Consider the following 24,025-nt stretch of genomic DNA (forward strand, 5'->3'; position numbering starts at 1 on the left):
AAGAGAAAAGTATTCTAATTTACTTCATAGATTTCATAGCCACTTAAATAAATATATAAAAAATTAAGTATCAGTTAAAACATTGTACAAAATCAATCAGCATTTCAAGGAACTTGTATTTTTCTTTCATTCAAATAAAAAATACTTGAGAATTAGAGATGCATAGGATGGATAGAAGGAAGAATGCAGATCCTACTGAACGAATAACACACTGCATTCTGGGAACAAAAGAAAATATTTTTAAAAACAAAGCTAATAAATTAAATTCAGTATATTATTATTTTTATTTATTTTAAATATAAAAATTGAAAATTATAATAATTTTAATAAAAACTAAAGACAATTTTTTTATCTGATTTATGAAGACGAATGTGGATTGGAGCATTTTACATTTCACATAAACAACCTGATTTCATTCTTCCTGTGACACACACAGCCATTACACACACATCATACTTCTTAGGACAACTACTTGGTTGAATATTTCAAGTTCAAAATGTTATCTCTTTGACTAAATAAGTATTTAACAAGTATCACTGGAAAATATATTCAAATTAACAGCAAATTTTAGATCATAGAAAGGTAAGTAAAATGTTCTTATATTTATCTTTATCAGATTCTTTCTTTTCATTAGTAAACTACTCTTATGGCGGTCATCATTCACAAATGACACATATTTCAACTTGAAAAATTTATATATTTTTCTTTTTCTTTTTAATACCTGAAATATAGAAGATTTCAAGAAAAATAAAAAGTTTTCTTAAATACTTTATACAAGAAAATTCTTTACAGTATGAAAGTATTTTCTGCAAATTTTTTCATTTCTTTATAAAACACCAGTAAGCAAATCTATATTTACTCCATCTTACTTCTCATTAGTCATACAAATATCCTTTCTTTACAAATATATAAAATCTATGATATTTAAAATATATTTTAGAAAGACTTATATATTTTATTTTTAATGGCTGCCATAACTTAAATGAGTTTTTTTCTTTTTAATCTGTTCTAATTAAATCAGAGATTTCATAATAAACTAGCTGTACCTATCTGATGTTGCTTAGGAGTTGTTTTTTTTTACTTTCATTTTTGTTCAGCATTTAGGATTGTTTGGTTTAGCTAATGTTGTTTTAATCTCTATTTATACAATTATCATATGTAAATAGCTCCTAAATATTTTAATACACAAAGAAGATTAGGAATTTCAAAGTCAGAAATAACTTGTTATTTGACTGCTTAAATACTTCCTGATTACTTTGTCACAATTTTTTTTTCCACTATTAATAAAAAGATTAAAATGAGTGACTTTTTGAGAAACAAAATATATTTTAATGAAATTAATTTCAAAATGAAATTATTTTTTTAAATAGAATAAAAAAACAAGTTTTGCTATTTAATTTCTGATTTTAATAAATAAATGATTAATAGTAAATAAAAAGGAATGTGTAAATGTAAATCACATAGAGGTGAGAAACGCATGTAAACAGATAACTACTGAACACAGAATTTTATTAATATAGAGTTGCATAATTTCATAAAAATATTTTTTTCCGTTTTCGTAAATATTACAAATTTAATCATACTAATTAACAAAAAATTTTAAAAAAATGGAAATTTTTCATTATTTAAATTTTTAGTATAAAAGATAAATTCATTTTTCTTGAGTAATATCATAACTTAGATTTAAGTAGATTTATCATGCAGAACTAAGCCTGATAGTTTAAATTTCATTTTGGTTTCAATTAAAAGCATCACCAATCTCAAAATTAATTTAAAAGTTATTTTCAACAAAACTTTTTAGACAAAAATGGTGACTATTGTGTATGTACACTGTCATTTAAATTATAAACATAATTTGTTCAAAATCCTTCATTTAAAGAAAAAACTATAAGATCTTACAGTAAGTATATTTTCAAATATTCATATTAATTTTTTTAAATTATACAAATTTCATCATTTTCATATATTTCACTGATCTATTTTTCAATTAATCATAAAACAAATTCAACAAAGTAGGGTGCTGTTTTACAATTTGTCATTGTTCTGAGAGAGATTCATTCATTTTTTTATCTTATAACTTAGGACGCTCAAACCAACAATATTTTTAATTAAATCAAAACATTTAAAAAAAGAAAGCTATGACGATTTTTTTTAATGTAACAAAGTTGATAACATTAATAATACAAAATATCTTTATGCGACTATTAAGAGAATCATTTCTGTTTTCATATCATAATTTACGATGCTAAAACCAACAGAACAATGACAAATTGTAAAACAGCACCAGAATAGATTGGGTACTTATACAAAGAAGGTACTGTGCTTTTTTTATATGGTATTTTCAAGTTAAATTAAATTTTTATGGTATCTTTTGTCTATTAAATGGTTAAGTGAAAATATAGAGTAGTTTTAAAAAAAAAAAACTTTGGTGCTTATGCAATTTTTTAAAAACTTTTTTTTTTTTTTTTAAACTTTTTTTTTGGATTTGTTATCAAATTAAGTGATTTTTTGTTGAATCCGAGCAAGAATCACCCTCTTCCCCAAAATTTGAACCAGTATTCTGCAGTTGGTATTTTTTACAACCTCACCCAGTATAGTATAAATACCCCCAACCTCCCCATATTAAGAACGGCTTTCAGAATAAACACCCTAACCTCAAAACTATACTACATACTATAAAAATTATAGAGGAGTGATTCTCGTTCAGGTCTGCCAATTTTTCTTTCATGACAACTTCATTCCATAATGGGCACATACATCATATTTTTATTTTTATTTGTTTTTTAATATAGTTGCTAAACTGCATAAGCACCAAAAAATCTCTCTTCCTCATATTAAGAATGGATTTCTAAATAATAACGTTATTCTGCATAAGTACCATAGATTGTTCCCATTCTGCGTTAATTTGTTATTTTTTATTATTGCTTGTAGTATAAAATGAACCTCCAAGTGATTGTCATCACTTAAAACTAATTGTAGTGCTTATCACTTATGTTACTGTGCTTTTTGTTAAAAAATAGTATTTTAAAATTAAATTCAAGTTTTATGACATCTTTTGATTAACGTGTTGGGTAAAAGTACAGAATGGTTACAAAACACCCTCCCCTCCCCCATGTTAGGAAGTGTTTTTGAAATAATAATATTATTATTTCAGCATGGTAATATAAGTACAAAAGTATCCTAATTGTTAATAAACACTTTTAACTATTATGCCACGAGTCCAACCGAAATTCCCCACGGACTTGAACTGGATAAAATGCATCTGCAGAAGGTCAAAGGTTACATTGGCCGAAACGTTGTGAATATAACAATCAGTATCAGAATAGTAATTCAGAGCAAATAATACAAATGCGTTCCTTTATTATCTGCTCGAATGTTTAATTCAAGAGATTGGGCAATATGGATTATTATTTGCATTATATAACAATTTGTTCATATTTTGTGAAATGCGATTTACAATTTGTTTCTTTCATGATTGTCAAGAATTTTCAGCAGTAAATAAAGAGGTGAAAAAAGGGTACATTTTGTACATTTTAACTTACTTTTACCTTTAAAATGACGACTTTTCTAGGTGTTCAGGTATGTTGTTCTGTTAGTTTTAGCATTGTAAATTATGATATGAAAACAGAAACGATTCTGTTAATAGTCGCTTAAAGATTACATTTTGTATTATTAATGTTATCAACTTTGTTACATTAAAAGAATGAAAATATCGCTGATTTGAGCGTCCTAAATTATGAGATGAAAAAATAAATTAATCATTTAGTAAAAGAGTTGTCTCCCTCAGAATAATGACAAATTGTAAACAGCGCTCAAAGTAGATGTCATGTTTAAGGGAAATAACTCGATGAGATTAATACTTTACCATGAAATCTAATCTTTGCTTATAAAATGTAAGCTACAATATATTGTAATTTTAATTATTTTTTTAATACATATTTTTACTTCCTAAATTCTACACGCCATTTAACTTGGTGTTATACTATAGTGAGTTTATGAAAATCTCATTCAAACATGACACCTGATCTAAGCTTACCATTTATTTTTTATTGAGATGTAGCACTAACATTTTTTCAGTCATTTTAAAACCAAACAGTTTCTAGAAATTTTTTATAAGTGTAGATGCAAAATTCTTAAATGAATGCATTATATAAACTTGTCAGTAAAAATTGATTTCTCATTTGACTTAGTAAAAAAAATCAGTTTTACACTTTCTAATTTTCATATTTTATTTGCATTTTTAACTGAAAATGAAAGGCATAAAATACAGGCTTATTTTTGTGTTTTAAGAATATATGCTTAGTAATTTTGTAAATTATGTTTCTGTGTATATAAAAAAACTGCATACTTTCTCTGAAGAGATTAACTAATGGTTAAGTACAGAATTTTATTTAGGAAGTGGTTATTCTGTTGTGTCAACATATGCGTTGATTAGTAAATTATATTAAACTACTTGCTAAAGGTATTCTCAGGGATCCATTTTTTGCTAGATTGTTTTATCCTCCTCTCACATACTATGCCTGCTATTCTCAAATGGTTAGCCATCTGGTACTAGCCAGGCTCAATGTCACTTAATTCCAATGATCGAACAAGAACTGACGTATCAATATGATTATGCAGAATATATGTGTGTATGTATTATGGATGTTTCCTAAAATATTAATGCAATGAAACCCCAGTGTTTATAAAATTATTCTCTAAACAAAAACCTTCATTTCAAATATACCACTGTCTTATCAAAGAACCAACAGTTGATTTTATCTGCTGGGCCATTCTGCTTGTGTGGTGATATAATTTTTCAAATGCATTTGCAATGTTAAGTTGTATAAAAGTGTTAACTTTAGTCAAAATCAGACTTCATAGTTGTATTTTTCCGATTATTGAGACTTATCAGATATTCTGATACAAAACCTATCTAAGAACACTGCCAGAAACATGAAGTATCCTTGTATGAAATTTCAAAAAAATCGGTCCAGCCATTCCAAAGTCCATAAGGAACGAACCACAGAGATAAAGTGCCTTATTTCATAAATTAAGGTTTATAAAAATACAGAAGTGAATTTTCATTCAAAATGCTGCATTTCTTCATTATTAGAGTGAAATTCTAAAATCGAAATATTAAATTGAAATAAAACCAATGGTATCTACTTAAGTGTCATATTGCAGTAATGAATATATCTAAAAATTATGAAAAGTGATAAGGTAGAAAATTAATTATTAACGAAAATTGAGTTTTGCTTAAAAAAATAAGCTGGAGATTCTAAATCATAACAAGGGAGGTAATTATTTTCTGAAAACTGAAAATCTTAGGCCAATTTAGAAAAACTGAATTTTTACTAATTGTTTCTGAAAAAGGTTTCATGAATAATTAATTTTCTACATTACCGTTTTTGTAATTTTTGTTTGTGTTCATTACTGCAACATGGAAATTAAGTCAAGGAGTGGCTGGTTAATTTTAATGCATCCAAAACCAAGCTTCCATCTTTCCATCATCAATGCTCTGACCCTCGTTTGGCATCAATTGAAATGAATGGCTCTCATCTTGGTGAGACTACATGTTTTGACAAACTTCTGGTTCTGATCTCTCCACTTAATTTGAAAGGGAACATGTACATCAACTCCCTTGCCAATGTTGTTGAAAAAATGGTTGGATCATTCTACCACTCCAGTAGATATCTTACTGCCGATGCAATTCTTTACATGTATAAAAGCCAAGTACATCCTAGGATGGAGTACTGTTGCCACATCTAGGCAGGAGTTGCTTGAAGCACTCTATCCTGCCTTGGCAGAATTCAAAATCGACTTCATAGCCCAGTAGGTGATGCTGTTTTTTCTTCCCTGCAATATCTTCCCCCACAAAAGAGATGTTGCTAGCCTATCTCTGCTCTATTATTATTTACATGGCAAGTATTCATCTGAGCTCCATTCTATGGTTCCGCCTTGCCAAACCTTCATTGAAAACACTTGCCTAGCTGAAACCACTATAAATAATCCCCCCCACTATTTATCTGTGCCTAAACCAAAACGTAGATTCCATGAACAAAGCTCCTTTTTTAAAACTGCCCAGCTGTGAAACTCTGTTCCATTTGCCTGCTTTCTAGCTGACTACAATATGATCGTCTTTAAGTCCAACATAAACAAGTTCTTGATGACTCATCCAATTTATCAAATTTTTACTACTAACGATTACTACGCTATTGTCCAAATAACTACCGTACATTCGTTAACCCTTATCCTTGAATGGCCTACAATTCTTGATGTGATTCCTTTGTAAAGAAAAAAACCAAAAAAGTATATACCATCGGTTTTACTTGAAATCAATATTTGGATTTTTGAATTTTGCTCTAATAACAATGAAACATGTACAAAACTTTAAAAAGTTAAAATTGAAAAAAATATTTTTTATTCAAAAAGATCACATTTATTCTTTATTTGTAAATGTATAAATTTTATGGATATGAAAATACTTATCTCTGTTTTACAGGTACTAAATCAATCATGCTTGGATTGATATATATTCTCTTATGCACACTATCTTTTGGTCTTTGTGTAGACCTAACTTACACTGTAGAAGAAGGAAAAGGCCCCGGTACCTACATTGGTGACATTTCTACTGATTCTAAGATAATGGAGAACATGGCCTACCAAGACAAGAAACTCATCACATTTAGTCAACTACAAGGAAAGATTGATAGTTCTCAATATTTCAAAGTATCCAAGAAAACAGGCAAACTCTATGCAACAATCACATTGGATGCAGAAGCAATGTGTAAACGTAATGAACAATGCTTTCAACTCATTGATGTAGCTGTTCGTAAGGGAACTTCTTCAATGAGGATTTTAGAAATTAAAGTCATCGTAAAAGATATCAATGATCACAAACCAGAATTTCCAGAAAAACAAATCAATATTGCATTTTTAGAAGATATTGGTATAGGAGCTAAAAAAATGATCCCTAATGCAATTGATAAAGATGTCGGAATTTTGAATTCAAAAATTACATATGAGCTTAAAAGGATGAAAAATGAACCATTTTCATTATTTACTACACCAGGAGTTGCTGGAAGATCAATGTTAGGAATAAAACTGGAAGAAAGTTTAGATAGAGAAACTAAAGATTCTTATGTTGTACAAGTTGTGGCTAAAGATGCAGGAACTCCTCCTAAGCAAAACATACTTAATGTTCATATTTCAGTAATTGATGTTAATGATAATTTTCCAATATTTTCTCAAAAAATTTACAACATTTCAATAAAGAATGAAGAAAGTAAAGTCACACCAATTGCTATTTTATCAGCAACTGATTTGGATTCAGGACAAAATGGAAGAGTTTCATATTCTTGGAGTCAAGAGACAACAGAGAAAGCAAAATCATATTTTCAATTAATTGAAACAACTGGACAAATCTTCTTGCAGAAAAAATTTAATTCTGGGGAAAAAATTATTAATAAGTTATATGTTAAAACAGAAGATGAGGGAAATCCATCACTGAGTTCTTTTGCAACAGTTAATGTTAATATGATCAAACATGAGAACAGTGCACCAATTATTGATATAAATCTTCCATCATCATTAAATGGAAATACAGTTGAAATATTAGAAAATGCTAAAATAAACAGTTTCATTGCTTATGTGAAAGTAATAGACAATGATGACGGACAAAATGGAGATGTCACTTGTCATCTTCATCATGATAAATTTCAGCTTCAGAATTTAGGTACAAAGAAATATGAAGTGACACTGAAAAATCCTCTTGACAGAGAGAAAGAAGAGCACCATGATGTTGTGATCAGTTGTCAAGATAAAGGCTCTCCTCCTCTTCATAGTAACAGCAAATTCTCCATTCAAGTGATGGACATCAATGATGTAAGGCCACAATTTACAAAAGACACATTTAAATTCTTCATTGATGAGAATCAAAACTCAAGAATTACTCTTGGCTACATCAATGCCACTGATCCAGACTTGAGAGATGGAGGAAAGCTCACATATTCTCTCATCACCAATAACAACAAACACTTCTTACCTTTCAAAATAACCACAAATGGATTACTATCAGCAATTATGTCTCTTGATCATGAGTTTCAACATACTTATCACTTCAAGGTGTTTGTGAAAGACAATGGAACACCATCTCTCAATAACACAGTCAATGTGATTGTTGAGGTCACTGATAAAAATGATAATGCTCCATATTTTACATTTCCCAGTGTTAAACCTTACAATCTACATGTCACATATTACCCTGATGCCAGAAACAAGAACATCACACAAATAAAGGCAGCCGACAGTGATAGTCAAGAGAATGCATTTCTAAAATATCAAATAATCAGAGGCAATGACAAACAGATGTTCACCATCAACCAGTACACTGGTTTCCTAGCTTTCAATAGACAACTCAGCCAACAAAATGCTGGCTCCTATCAGCTTGACATTCTTGTCAAGGATAGTGGTAGGCCAGTTCTATCAGCAACAACTACTCTCTTTTTAACACTCACTATCAGCAACAACACATCAGAAATGTTAAATGTTGTTCAGCTTCACACTGAAGAGAAGGTGCATCTTAATCTCGTCATTATTATTACAGTCATAGCAGTCACAATAGCTGTCTTCATTACAGCTTCATTATCAATCTGCATCATTCGATGTAATGGTCAGTCAAATGTGGCCTATGCCCAAGCACTTGATCCTTCTAATAGATATGTTGGGGAACAGAGACAACTTATTGCTCCTTCTTACCCAGGAAACACTTGGCCTCATCCTGCTCAGCCATTACCAATAAACCAAGATCCATCTACAAATACTCACATGACAACATCAAGACAATCAACTTCTGCAGATAGAATTCCACAGAAATTACAACCACCAAATGATCTTCCATCACAAGTAAGTCCATTAAATTATTATTTTTAAAAAGATTGTACAGAAGATCTCAACTAATTTATATATTTATTTTACACTAGCTGTACCCTGCCACGCGTTGCTGTGGCTCAAATTGGCGCAATGGAAAAAGTTCCAAAATGAGAAAAAGCATGTTTCTTATAGGTTTAATTTTCCATTTTCCATGGGTACACAGTTTTTGTTGTTTCATTTTCTTAGCTGATATAGAGATTTTCCAGTTTGGTGACTCTTGAATACGTAATATAAATTGTCCATGTGAAAAAACAGTCAGTGTGTAACTGTAAGGCCCACAATTGTAAAGATTGTTCCCTGTGCTTTGTTGATGGTTATTGCAAATGACAATAGAATTGGAAAGTTCAATTTCCTAAAGTGTAATGATGTATCCGGTGGAATCATAGGAATGCATGGAATGAAGATATATTCATCTGTGAAAGGTCCTGTTAAGATTGTTGTTTCTATGATATTGTTTGTTAATTTTTTTTTTACTGCAAGCTTTGTGCCATTGCAAAGCTTGGATTCGTTTATATTTCACAACATGATAATTAGTACACCAAATTTCAGTTGCAATACATGCGGTGGCATCCCTGGCAAATATAGCTGTTGGATAATTAACCACTTTATCTGCTTTCACAACAGTGTCGATGGATTTGTATTTGACTACCTCACTTGGAATTTTACATTGAATAATAGCGTTAAGTTCATGGGCATCTTTGTATTGACCTGCAAGAATAGCTCATTCACTCAGTCAAATGGAATTCTTATAATTTGAATATCTGCAAAAACATTTTAAACTAACTATTCTTTTGATGAAATAAAATTACAGAAATTACAGAAGTTAAAAGTCAAAGAATTTTGCCCTTAACTCTGATCAGCTGGCACTTTTTCGTACCCAATTTCCCACAAGAGATGCAAAAGTTTTTGTGCAGATCGAACAGTCGGCAACTGGACATGCATATTTTGAGTTAAGTTTAATAGCTTCACATGGAACAAAAAAGTAGAGTATTTGAGGCAAGCATTTATTTCATCTGCTGGTGTTGATTGAAGAATAACAGGTAACATTTGTCTGAAATCTCCTGCAAGCAATATTACTGCATTCCCAAATGGTCTGACATTGCCACGCAAATCTTGCAAGGATCGACCAAGAGCCTCAAGTGATTTTTTGCGTACCATTGTGTATTGATCCTAAATAATAAGTTTGCATTTCTGCAATATTTTTCCCCATATTGGATGTTTTGGAGATGTCGAAGATGAGATTTTTGAAAAATTGAATGTTTTAAAGTAGAATAAATAATTCTTCTACTTGGCAGCAAGGTCGCAGGTATTCCTCATGCAGCAAGGGCTAAGGCTATGTCATTTTGTTACCAAATGGCTGCCAAAATCAATTTAATTAATAAAGGTTTTACCAGTTACTTCTGGTGCTGTTCAAGGTAGCAGTAATTTCCAAATAACTTCTATTCTCACAGTCAGTAAATTAGGTGACTAAAATAGGATTTATCCATGTTTTGACAATGCCTTATTCACTGTAATTAATTTAGGAGACTAAAATAGGATGAGGGATTAGAGATGGACAGATAGAGAGGAAGATATATAGATAGAAAAGAGAAAGTGAGAGGAAAATAGAGAAAGAGAAGGAGATAGAGAGATAAAGGGATTGATAGATAAACAGAGAGAGGAGGAGAGTTAGAAACAGAGAGGGATGAGTGGGAGGAAAGGAGAGAGATAGAGGGAGTTAGAGAAAGAAAGGGGCTCAAAGAGAGATGGAGAGGGTGATATAGAGAGAAAGATAGATTGAGAGAGGGAAAGGGAGAGATGGATAGAGAGAGATATTGAGAGAGGGGAGAGAAACAGAAGGTGAACTACACTTCACCGTTTTTTTCCTCGTTCAGTAGAGAAGAAATCTTTCGAGACTGAGGCAATTTTAATGTTTTGTTATTATCCAGAGTACTCCTTTTTTTTGGGGAGGGGGCTAGATTTTTATCACATTAGAAACCGACCGGGTTATCTGTACTTTCACTTAACAAATTAATAAAAGAAAAACATATTGTAAAATTTGAATTTAACATGAAAATACTATTTTAAAAAATAGCACGATAACATAAGTGCATAAGTGCCACTTTAGGTACTCCTTGGGCGTTGAGTTCCATGGCGACCAGCATAATTATTTAATGGTCGCTCCCTTACCCCCCCCCCTAGTCAAGGCTAATGCATGCGCACGTAACATTTTTTTTATTTACTGACGTTGGCTTAGTAACTAAACGATTTATTGATAATTTTGTAACCCTTAAACGCATGCCGGAAGATTTTAATTGGTTCATTATTGTTGTAATGAAAAAAAAAAGTTTCATTCAACACAAAACCAAAAACACATATTAATGATAAATGATTTATTATTGCATTCATTGTGAAGCGAGGTGCTCGCTGGGCAAAACAACAAACAGCTCACTTAAAATTAATTTTTCAAAAAACATTAATAAGAAAATAAATATTTAGAAAAATTAATTAAAAACAAATAATCAATGTTATAATAGGTGTGAATTTATTTGCCCTGGGGTACTGCATCACATTCGTGTTATTTTTAGTCCGAAAATAAAGAAGAAGAAATCCTTCCCGACTGGTCAAATGTTTTTGGCGATAAGTTGGGATGAAACGATAAATTAATTTTCTTTAAAAAATTCATTCGGGTAAGGAGCGGTGTGAATAGATCAGAAGAATGTCTTTTCTTTTTTGTGTGGTTTCACCATTGGAAATGGGACAGGGTGTGTCGCGCATGAGCGACAGAGCGTGGCAGTAGCGCATCTTACTCCTCTGGGGTGTGCGACCAAAAAGAGGGCGAGAGACTCCTTGAATTTGGCGCCACGGCTTTTTTTTGTCTTTTTCTTGGAGCTCTCCGGAAACGGTGAATGTTCAATGTCACTGTCAAAATTAGTTCCGGGGTAGACGCTACAATTGAAATTTACTAATTTTTAAATAAAAAAGTAAAAAAAAAAAAGTTAATAAAAAAATAGTTGCTTATGTGCGCATAAAAAACTTTTTTTTTTTTTTTTTTTTTTTTTAAATTAGGTCCACCTTGGAATCTCCCCCCCCCCCCAACCTCCAAATCTTAAGAACAGCTTCCGGAATAAACATCACTTCTGGAGGGGGGGGGGCTAATAAACACCATTGGGGGGGGGATATTTAAAAAAAAAAGTCGATAAAAGTCGTCATTTAAAAAGGAATTTAAAATCAAATGTTTGTAAAAGTGAGAAATTATTAATAAATGTTTAGTAACATTTTTCGGTGCTAATGCAGAGAGTTATGCGCGCTATTTTTTAAATCGTGTTTTTTTTATTATTCCAACCAATCTTATATCGAAAAACAAAAAAAGAAAACTCAAAAAGCAAGCGACAACTTTTTTTTTGGCCTCACATAATAAAGAAAAAATGTGTAAATTAAAAAATTTGGAAGATAAACAAATGAATTATGTTTTTTTTTGTTTTTTTTTTTACTTACTAAACAGAAAATTAAATCTTTCGTCAATTCGTGGCTGTGAAATGAATCGAACCGGAAGTTCAGTTTTATCAACAGAACAGATTCGCAGTAACGGTTAAAAAAATATATTTATTTTATTTAATATTTTAATTTTAATAATTCGTGAGGTAAATTTATTTTAATAACATAAAAACATACCTCGACTCTAAAAATGGGTTGTCTGAAAATTTCAAATAAATTGGTAACGTAGAAATATGGTTTTATTCATTTAGAACGAACCAACTTTACATTTTATATATATAGATTAAAGATAGTAATAAACAAGTAGCATGCAATCAAACTATTTGATTATTTTAATAGTTGTTCATATTTTGCTTAGGTTAAATAAAATTTATAAAATTCTAGGCTTATTTTACTCCTTTGCTTTTATAATATTAATAAATTAAGATGTTATACATCTATATTTTTAAATATTATGAAAAATGGCCATTTTATTTATTTACTAGCAAAGATACCCAGGCTTTGCACGGGACTTTGCTGCACATTTGCCTTATGAATAACTTCTCATTCGCGCAAGAAATAAATGTGATATTCGTTCTCACCGTACCCAAAAACCTATAATAGTTGACATTTCAAAGCTGAATGTTGAGGGGTCGGTAAACTAAAATAATACCGATTTATGGTAATAATTATACCATAGTGATGTATGTGATATCATATATGGTAAAAAAAGTTATATTTTATATTAAATAAATTATAAAGAAAATCAGTTTCACAGGCAATTAAACACACTTGCTATGGTATAATTATTATAATAAATCCTGGGCAACACCGATTAAATTTTATAAAAAAAAAAAGAGCAAATAATGCATGGGTGATGGATTTTGCTCACATTGAAAATTGGCCCTGTGTCTGACTAACTCTGCCCTTGTGGGGATGCAAGTAAATCAGGACATTAGTTTTAATTATTTTTTTCTAACTCCATAGCCTCCCTTCCCCCGGGCATCGGCATTGAAAATAAAGAAAAATAAAACTACTAAATACAGTGAAAGAAATGGATAACCCGACAATAACAAATAATAAAAAGGTTACTTAAAAATTAAGAATAAGCAAAAAAAAATTACCTCCGAATTAAAAATAAAAATAATAATTCAGCTTAGAAGAATATTTTGTAATGAAAACAAATCTATTACAGAAAATATTTAATAACGTGCTCTGTTTTAAACAATTTTTGCAAAGAATTAAACTATCACAGTAATTCCCCCTTTGGTTTTCTGGTTTGAAAATTAAATGGTTTCACATTTCAGATAAAATAAGTTAAATCAAATGTAAATTGAAATGAAAATAAACTAAATAATTAAATTTTAAATTATATTTTTAAATAATACAGTTGAAACAAGGCTATTATGTTGAATAAGTAATATCATCGAGCCAATTATTTAAATAGATTTAATTTAATGTGATATGCAAATGACCGTAACTCAATCAATATAGATGTGGTTTGAAGAATGCTATATATAGAAATTACGTATAAAACATAATGTCTCCTTTGACAGAAGTATCCTATCATGGAAATTAATATTTCTGACCTGGAGAGGCGTACACACATATCACCTTTATATTACTTTGAACATGGGGAGTTGTACACAGACACACACACACACACACAAATGCTACTACTTTATATATATATAGAGAGAGATTTTTAAATTTATTTCTTGGATCTATTCTATATTAATAAAATAACAGTTTTGCCCTCCACAAAAAGAAATTTTAACTTTGCAAACATAGACACCATATAAAACTTCAATATGGTTCCACAATTAGCCATTTTCTGATGTAGATTTTGTGATTATTACCAGTGGCTTTTGTTTGTTATCACAAATTATTATATTAATTCTGAAGAGAGTAACTTTCATCCACATGTCATCTTCATAAGTGTAATATAGTAATTTGTCTCTCACTATTTCTTACTAGTCCTCTCCTCAAAGAGAGTGGAAACATTAATACAGTTGCTACATTTTTTTCCTAAAAGCACCATCTGTGTTTGCTTCTTTTGCAACTACATTTAACATTAATTCTTCCGTTTGCATTTCTTAAAATAATGATCACTCCCGCCACAAACTCCGGCCAATTTCATTGCTTGTGTTTCTCAGATTACAGAAATATTAGTTTACGGTTTCTTTTGAATAGTTTAAGACTAAACAATATAGCACATCAGCCAGCACACAAAACAAATTTAACTGTTTCTTTCATTCTCACCAGCTTCATCTAAAATGATCCAAGCCCATTCACAGAGGTAAATACATGATGACTTACTGTTTTATATGCTTGAATCCTATATATAGCCTTTGTTTACATGCATAAATAACGAGTGAGACACAAACACTAATCAACCATTTGCTTCCATTACTTTCTATCTACGGACACCCAGGCAAACCTGAATATACTGCTTTTTCTATTTTGGTTTTCTTATAGATGTAAAACCTTACAAAAGTAATTTTGTGAGGATTATTGCCTGTGGTACACCTCTACTCTGGCAACTGATTCAATGCAATGATTTGTTTCAAACACATTAACAACAAATAAGAAACTTGTAAGATTTTCTCAGTTAACTTAACTTTTAGAGGTAGCTTTTACTCATATGCTTTTCATTGCAGGTACAGAATACTTTTTTATTTTTAACATACTACCCTTCGCCATCTTAGTAATATTATTGTTTCACCATGGCCTGTACTCCGTATGAGTATACAATAAGATGCTCACATAACAATTCTTTTACTTTAGAAATTACATTTAGCTTGGCAGTTTAAATACTTCAAATTCAATTAAAACTAAAAACAATTACAGGTTTGTGTGATTTTTTTTGGCGCTTAACAATTTTTATTTTATTTTTATGTCCATCGCGACAATTTCGCACTTAATGTGCAGAACAGAAAAGTGATTTGAATCATTCAAATGGCAGTTTAAGTTTCAGAGATTTTTTTTTGTACTTTACAATTTTTTTTTTTAATCTTTATGGTCATCACGGCAATTTCCCACTTAACATGTGGAACAGAAAGTGGATTTAAAGCCTTCCTTCAAAACTAACTTCTGTCTGAAATAAAAATTCTTAATTTACACATTTCAGTTATTTCATCTTTTCAAATCTAGCTTTACTTTCCCAACTTTTTTGTTCTTCATTGGTTGTATTTGTAATAGCAGTGGTAGTATTAATACTGTACTCATTAGTAGTATTATTTTTATTCCATCATTAATATTTTGATTATTTTTACTATTTTAAATATTATGGTTACACTCATTCTCATGATTATTATTTGTTTTACAGTTGTTACTGTTGTTGTTTACATTTCATTTTATTAGCTTAATTTCTTATCTTCTAAACCACCTCATAAGGACTCTATCTAGAAGGAATTCTTAATCATTGAAACACACCAGAAACAATGGTTTTAAGATTGATTAATGTGCTTTCCATGCTTTTTTTCCATTCTGTTATATTCATGTGCATTATTTCTTGACAACGAGCAATGTGTAAACAACAAAATAACTCAATGTAAAAGGATTCTCCTACATTAAATTACACCAAAAACCAAGGGTCTTAGGGTTGATTGTCATATTCCTATGCTTACATTTTTTAATTACTTTCCTGTATTGGGGTGGGAGATTTATGTACAATTTTTTCTTTTTGGCATTATGCACATTTTTGTATAGCTTAACTCACCTACCTTTTTCACATTTATTTTTGTTTAGAGATTTTTCCATTCCTTACACAGGCTACCAACCCAACTGTGTGAGTTTCTATTCTAGGTCATTACCAATCACTTCATCAAAACAAAATGAATTTACCACTGTCTATAAGGATTTCTCCTTCATTGCAAGCAAAAGCACCAGAATCAATAGTTTTAGGGTTGATTGAAATATGTCTTCGTAAACATTCCTTATTCATTAATTTTCTTTACTGGGAGGCAAGGAGGTCACGCACATATACAAACTTTTAAAAAAATTAACTAACATATATTTTTACATTTCTATTTATTGTTTCCCAATTGCTTAAAATATTCCTTCAAAAAACATTTCATTCTTTTCCATTATAGTGGGGTGGAAGCACATTCTCTTATATGTTAATTAATGTGCTTTTTAACATTGGTTTCTTGTAGTGGGGACCTCAATTACGATTTCATAAAACAAACTAAACAATATTAGCTCAGTCTATGAAAATGCACTACATAATTATAGTTTTATTTGTTTTTGAGAGGGAAGAGTTCTTTTAATGAATCTGTTCTGGCTTTATGTCATTTTTCCACTGAGCAACACCATTGCACAAGTCTTGCTAGTTTACTAATATTTTATTTTACAGTTGTACTTTGAAAGAGGTATGTGTGGTGTAATTAAGTAATATTTTATTTTTAATTTATCTCAAAATAATTTGTTATCAATAATGATTCAACTACATTTGTTGCTGAATAAAAATACATAATAAAAATCATTTAATTTTATGATAATTAATCATTTGATTTTATTCAAATGTTGTTTAATTTTTCATTAAAAATACATCATTATTATTGATGAAGAAGCTCTTATTAATACTTATCTAAATATCTATTTAGCTAAATTTCTGTGAGTGGGTTAAAAGAAGTTTCTGTTTATCATAATGTTCACTTTTTTGTTATTATTCTATCTAACTAGATGTATGCACAAAATATTTCAATTCCACCTGATTATTTTACCTGGAGATCTGCTGTACCTTCCCAATCAGAAGTTGACTTGAGCTGGAGGGAAGAAAATACTGGAAATACTCAAGGAACATCAGGTAATGTCTAAAATTAAAAAGATTGTAATAATATAAAATATTTATATATGAATATAAACTAAATATATGTAAAAGTCGAAAAGAAATTGAATCTGTCCAGAATGAAACTGTCTAAATGAAAACTGATTCAGATAATTTGGAAAGCAGCAGAAATAATTCATAGTAAATATATTGATTTGATAATCAACAAAGAAATTCTTTCCGTTTACATATGTTGCTGTAATCATGCATATGAAATAATAGAAAGGTTTCAATGTACATAATTATTTGTATATTATTATTAATACTTTACAGATAACTGTGATTAATAATTCTAGATAATTAAAAAAAAAAAACTAAGTAAAAATGTTAATGTGTTTAAAGGTGAAAGCAAGAATTTCTTGGATTATTAAATCTTTTCAGGCAATGCCGATGCACACGTCCAGCTAGTATATTTATAAAAGAATTCTTTTTTTCATATTGCATTTAATTAAATGATTAATATTAATTAGATTAATGAATGAATGTACAATATTTGATATTTCAACATTTTACGATCCATGTTAACTGACATTTTCTCAGCATCTTGCGACGGGTAATGCAAACCCCCAGAAGATGCCAAAACACTTAGCTAATAAGATTGCAGTAGATGACAACTGACAATTACGAATTAAATCTTGCATAAGATTAAAAAAGTTAAATAAATTAGTTTATCCCTTTGTCTCTATATTAATATATTATACCAGTCAAACACCTTTCTTCCACTTTTTCTACTCCTTATTCTTCTTTGTTATCATCTGCACTAACAAGCACAGAAAATTTTTTAGAAGTTTGCAAATTTAAAAGAAAAATTTTTAACCTTGAAAAAAAAAAATTAAAATAAAAACAATACAAGAAATTGTTTTTCTTTTTCATCCTATATATAAAAAAAACTAACCCCAACATAATCGCTGAGATTAGAAAGGAGTACAAAAAAGCAAAAGAATTAAATTCTAAATTTTTTCCTAACATATTTTTCATCATATTTTATATGTTAAACAATTTTTCTTTTTCATAAAAATTATCATACAATGTTTTTAAAATAAAATATGTATATGTTTGAAAGCCAAATTAAAATGTAATATTATGAAAATAAACAAATATTTATTTGTTTAAAATTAATATTTTGGAGATGTACTCTATCCTCAAAATTTCATACATTTTTTTTTTTTTGCCATGATGTTAAATTGAAGAAAAAAAAACAGTTAGTTAAGACTCTGCATGTTGTTATCTACTACAGACAACAAAATGTGGACTCTTTACTAACTGTTTTTTTTTTCAATTTAACATGGCAAGAAAAAAGAAAAAAAATGTATAAAATTCTGAGAATGGAGTATATCTCCAAAATATTAATTTTAAATAAATAAGTATTTGTTTATTTTTATAATATTGTGTTGTAATTTGGCTTTCAAACATATCTCATACATAGATTATTTAAAAATTTAATCAATGCATCTATCACGAAAAACATGGAAATACAATGTTTTTCTGGATTTGAATGTTTTTTCTTACTTTTTCAAGTATAATAATGTGTTCTTAAAAAACACATTTTTCCATAAATTTTCATTATATTTTCTTTGTAACAAATAATAAATTTTTTTTTTCATTAAAATTACCGTACAATGACTATTTTCTTCTCTATTTCAATATTTTTCCTTAATTTAAAAGTTTTATAGCATCTTCGTCCAAAAAATCAAAAAGTTTCTGTTTGGCATCTTTCATCTGTTGATGTAAAATGCCAGAATATGCAATGGGCCACAAACTGCAAAAATATTTAATATTTAAAAAAATTATAATGCTTAACCTTACTGATATTCCCTTTAATGATATTCATTATTTGTTCTTTTAAAAATAGAATATTACATTAAATTCTATATGATTTGATAGAAATATGAGGATATTATATATATATATATATATATATATATATATATATATATATATACTTTTGATGGTTTTCTTTCTAAGAGTTATGGTAATGCTCAATTACAATATTAATTTAGTATGAATTTTTATTCATACTAACATTTTCACTACATATGTATTGGCATGTTGTAGCTAGACTTATTTAGGCTTAGCAATGTCAGGTCAAGTCATTAGGATGAAAAAAGAAAGAATGATTCTAACAGGAGTATTTTAGTAAATATGTGGAAAAATTGACCACGTGAGTTGAATCATTTTAAAATTTAGAAAATAGCTTTACGTTTGATTTTTTTTCCTTTTATTTTATTTTTCTGTTTTTTCTGCTGTACAAATATTTCATTTGGCATTGTAAAGTTGCATATATAATATATATATATATATATAATTATGATAAATATTTTTTTTAAAAATTCATTAAATTTTTTTATATACATTCCATATACACAGTTTATGAATTTTGAAATTATTAAACCTACAAAACTTCAGGATATCTAAGCAAAATTGATATACATATCTACATTTATATATTTCCAGATCGATCTGCCAGGAAATCATCAGTTCAATCAAGCCATGTAAACAAAAGTGATATTTCTGCTCCTTACCCACAATCAAGAAATCTTATAGAAATGAACAATGAACAGACTTCAAACACAAGACCCTTACCTCCAGTACCAATCAAAAACTAATAATCCTAAGACAAGTAAAGTTCAATCACCACACGGACATTTAATTTACTACATCATATTACAGTTGTTTAAATATTCAATGATAGAAACATTTTAGCATTAAGTTCTTTCATAAACAATTAACACACACACACACAGCGTGTGTGTGTGTGTGTGTGTGTGTGTGTGTGTGTGTGTGTGTGTGTGTGTGTGTGTGTGTGTATAAACTACAAATTTCATAATTTACTTGATTTTTATGAGTCAATGTCTACAAATCTGATATTTTATTTCTTAATATCATTTGGAGAGATAGAATTAATGAGAAACGAAACTATCAATTTTTCATTGTCATAACATGACTAATGTTAATTTATAGTTTATTGTATTTTGCAAATTTTCAAAGAAAAAAGTATTCCAATCTACTTCATAGAATTCATAGCCACTTCAATTAATATAAAAAAAAATTAAATATAATTTAAATAGGTTACAAAATCAATCATGATTTCAAGGAATTTATATTTTTCTTTTATTTAACCAAGAAATATTTTAAAATTAAAGACGCATGGATTGGATAGAAAGAAGAATGCAGATCTTACTGGATGAATAACACATTGCATTCTGGGAATAAAAGAAAAATATTGTTAAAAACTAATTTAATTCTTTCTTATTTTTTTCCCCCAGTTAAATCTCAAAATTTACACCTATAATAATTTTTATAAAAATTTAACACATTTTTATATCTGATTCATAAAAAGAACTTATGAATGTGGTTTGGTGCATTTTACATTCCACATGAACAACATCATCTTCTTCCTGATAGATGCAGCCATTACACATACTCTATACTTTTAGGACAACTATTTTGTTGAACATTTAAACTTCAAAATCTTATTTCTGATATTGAACAAGTATTTAACAAGTATCACCTGACAACATATTTAAATTAACATCAAATTGTAGATAATAAAAGGTAAGTAAAATGTTCCTGTATTTACTTTTATTCGATACTTTGTTTTCATTAACAAACGAACTTTCAGGTGACCATCATTCATAAATGATACACATATTTCAGCCTGAAAATTTATATGTTAATTTTCACATTTTTTTGTTGTAATAACTGAAATAGTTTATTTTTCCTGAATTTTTTTTTTATGTATTCATTTAAATATTCTATGCTAAAGATTTCTGTACAGTATTAAAATATTTCTCTGTAACTTTTTCTTCTCCTTTCCTTTAGTTCTAAGACACCATTAAGCAAATCTATTACTCCATCTTACTTCTCATAACTCACATGAATGTTTTTCTACATAAATATATAAAATATACGATTTTTGTGAATATATTATTAAAAGTCTTACATATTTTATTTTTAACTTTAATGCATTTTCATGTGATCTAAATAAATAAGAAATACTGATATATTTTTAAGGATATTTAATGTTTTCAAATTGTATAGATCTACTCAACGATTTCATAATAAATTAATTGTATTTACAAAATGTTGCCTGAAAGCATTTTTATTTTCATTTTTTGTTTTTCTTTTCAATTTTATTAATTTTTTTAAATTATAAAAAATAAAGCCTTCAATAGTTAAATTTTATTTATTATGGTACCAGTTAGTCATTACATTATTAATTAAACTGGTACTGGTCGCGATTTGAGTTCCCTGCCGAACACCATAAAAAAACACTGACTTCTCCTTACGCATGAGCAAAGGACATGTTTTAGTTGCCATAGTAACTAAATGATCATGAATTTTATCGACTTTTTTTCATAAGTTTTACTGTTTATGAATATTGAAATAAATGAAATTACTACACATTTATTAGTAATAATTTTATCGACTTTTTTTAATAGCGTTTTCTATATATATATATATCATATAGCGCGAATCATAAGTGCACTAGCACCCATTTTTTGTTATTAATAAATTTTTAGTAATTTTAAAAAGTCGATAAAATTATAATTAATAAATCTGTAGTAATTTCATTTATTTCAATATTCATAAACAGTACCGATTTTTTTTTTAATAGCATTTTCTTTTTAAATGACGACATTTTACTGTTTTTGTCTCACTTTTATCGACTTTTTTTATACGTTTTACTGTTTATGAAAAACGTATAAAAAAAGTCGATAAAATTATTACTAATAAATGTGTAGTAATTTCATTTATTTCAATATTCATAAACAGTAAAACTTATGAAAAAAAGTCGATAAAATTCATGATCATTTAGTTACTATGGCAACTAAAACATGTCCTTTGCTCATGCGTAAGGAGAAGTCAGTGTTTCTTTATGGTGTTCGGCAGGGAACTCAAATCGCGACCAGTACCAGTTTAATTAATAATGTAATGACTAACTGGTACCATAATAAATAAAATTTAACTATTGAAGGCTTTATTTTTTATAATTTAAAAAAATTAATAAAATTGAAAAGAAAAATGAAAATAAAAATGCTTTCAGGCAACATTTTGTAAATACAATTAATTTATTATGAAATCGTTGAGTAGATCTATACAATTTGAAAACATTAAATATCCTTAAAAATATATCAGTATTTCTTATTTATTTAGATCACATGAAAATGCATTAAAGTTAAAAAAAACACTGACTTCTCCCTACGCATGAGCAAAGGACATGTTTTAGTTGCCATAGTAACTAAATGATCATGAATTTTATCGACTTTTTTAATAAGTTTTACTGTTTATGAATATTGAAATAAATGAAATTACTACACATTTATTAGTAATAATTTTATCGACTTTTTTTAATAGCGTTTTCTATATATATATATATCATATAGCGCGAATCATAAGTGCACTAGCACCCATTTTTTGTTATTAATTAAATTCATCATATTACAAATTTATCAAATGAAGCAGATATCATGTAAATAAGTTCAAGGGAAATAATTCTACATGAATTAATCATTTGGCTCCTCTAAAAACCTGCAATATTTGCAATTGATCTCTATTTCTATCTTCTAAACATATAAAAGCGAAAATGTATGTATGTATGTTCGCTTTTTGTATATGTCTGCAAAAGGATTTTTTTCGGCGGCTTCTCGAGGCCGTCGCTCATTTTAAAAACCTTTTATATCATGTCGAAATCATAATACCTACGAGTTACAAACTGGGGTCACGTGTGTATTTAATTTGCCCGACTTTCGAAAGCTAAATATTCAACATTTTTCGATCGGCGCGTGTAGATTCGCCTTTTTCATATAATAAAAGCGAAACTAATACGAAGATTGTTACATCGTTCTCAGCGTGATTCGCCAGGAACGTCCAAAAGTAATCAGCTTTGATCAATGTGGTTTTTTCCTTATATCAGACAATTGCTATTCAATTTGGACAATCTCCTTTCAGAGGGGAGCTGGTTCTCCCCTCTCCCATCATCTTGGGGAAGCCCAAACTGCCCTGCACTAAATGAAAAAATGATCCCGCAGTGAAACAAAGTAAACAAACATCAAAAAACTGCCCCGTCATCGTAACGCTCCCGCGATGACCTCATTAAGCAGCGACCTGTCAATCAAACCTCGTTGACTTTACTTACTTTAATCGCTTTTACATTAACATTGTTGCCATAGCGCAGGTGTTCAGGCTCAGTCTATAGGCCTCAAGGTTCCGGGTTTGAGCCCACATGCCACCAACCCCCATCTTTTTTTTTTTTAAATCACTATCGTTAAGTTTCCTTTTTGTTCTGATTTACCCCACCCCCCACCCACCAAACACACACACCTACAAATACCTGGGCAGCGCCAGGTACCCCCCGCTAGTTATATATAAAAGGCAAATGAGGTGCGCGCGTTTCTGTATGTGCAACAAAGGCTTTTTTTACGAGAGTTCTTGATGGTGTTACTATGTTTTAGAACTTTTTATATACTCCCTAGATTATAATATCCACGAATTGTGAAGGGACATCGTCTCCAGATTTATTTTGATAGACTTTTATAAAATTCATGCTATTTCATCCTCTTGCATGTTTGTTGGTGTTTTTCATATAAAAGCAAAACTAATCGAAAGCGAAGGCAGCTTCCCAGCTTTTCTACCAGGGACGTCCAGAAAGCAATTAGCTTTGATCACTGTGGGGGAAACCTCTCATATCAGACAATTGCTATTCATTTGGATACTGTCAGAGCTCCCCCTTTTTGTGGGGAGCTGGTTTTCCCCAACAACAGTGGGTGGAAAGCTGAACTTAAGTGCATGATTTCATTTCCAAACTTAAGTGCATGATTTCAT

The 24,025-nt window shown here is 29.3% G+C and overlaps 2 protein-coding genes across 2 annotated transcripts in view; both read left to right on the top strand.

Annotated features, from left to right (window-relative positions):
• Positions 1-383: 383 nt before the first annotated feature.
• On the top strand, positions 384-20,003 carry LOC145242946 (protocadherin beta-15-like). The gene is made up of 4 exons (XM_080106055.1): positions 384-582; positions 6,485-8,886; positions 17,056-17,179; positions 19,655-20,003. Exons 2-4 carry the CDS (start codon positions 6,499-6,501, stop codon positions 19,804-19,806), a joined length of 2,664 nt encoding a protein of 887 aa, XP_079962181.1. The 5' UTR covers positions 384-582; positions 6,485-6,498; the 3' UTR covers positions 19,807-20,003.
• Positions 20,004-20,405: 402 nt separating this feature from the next.
• Positions 20,406-24,025, top strand: part of LOC145242752 (protocadherin Fat 4-like) — a 161,068-nt gene continuing 157,448 nt past the window's right edge. Inside the window, exon 1 of the mRNA XM_080105893.1 lies at positions 20,406-20,755. The gene's annotated coding sequence lies outside the window, so the exon portion shown is untranslated. The remainder of the gene's footprint in view (positions 20,756-24,025) is intronic.

Source organism: Euprymna scolopes, chromosome 21 (genome assembly GCF_053919585.1).
Source record: "Euprymna scolopes isolate OS-2025 chromosome 21, ASM5391958v1, whole genome shotgun sequence".
Taxonomy (NCBI): domain Eukaryota; kingdom Metazoa; phylum Mollusca; class Cephalopoda; order Sepiida; family Sepiolidae; genus Euprymna; species Euprymna scolopes.

Bases quoted from the DNA above. Each gene is read 5' to 3' on its own strand.
- LOC145242946 (XM_080106055.1), top strand. From the start codon at position 6,499: ATGCTTGGATTGATATATATTCTCTTATGCACACTATCTTTTGGTCTT. The intron at 8,887-17,055 runs GTAAGTCCATTA...CTATCTAACTAG, and splicing joins CAAATGATCTTCCATCACAA to ATGTATGCACAAAATATTTC. The intron at 17,180-19,654 runs GTAATGTCTAAA...ATATATTTCCAG, and splicing joins AAATACTCAAGGAACATCAG to ATCGATCTGCCAGGAAATCA.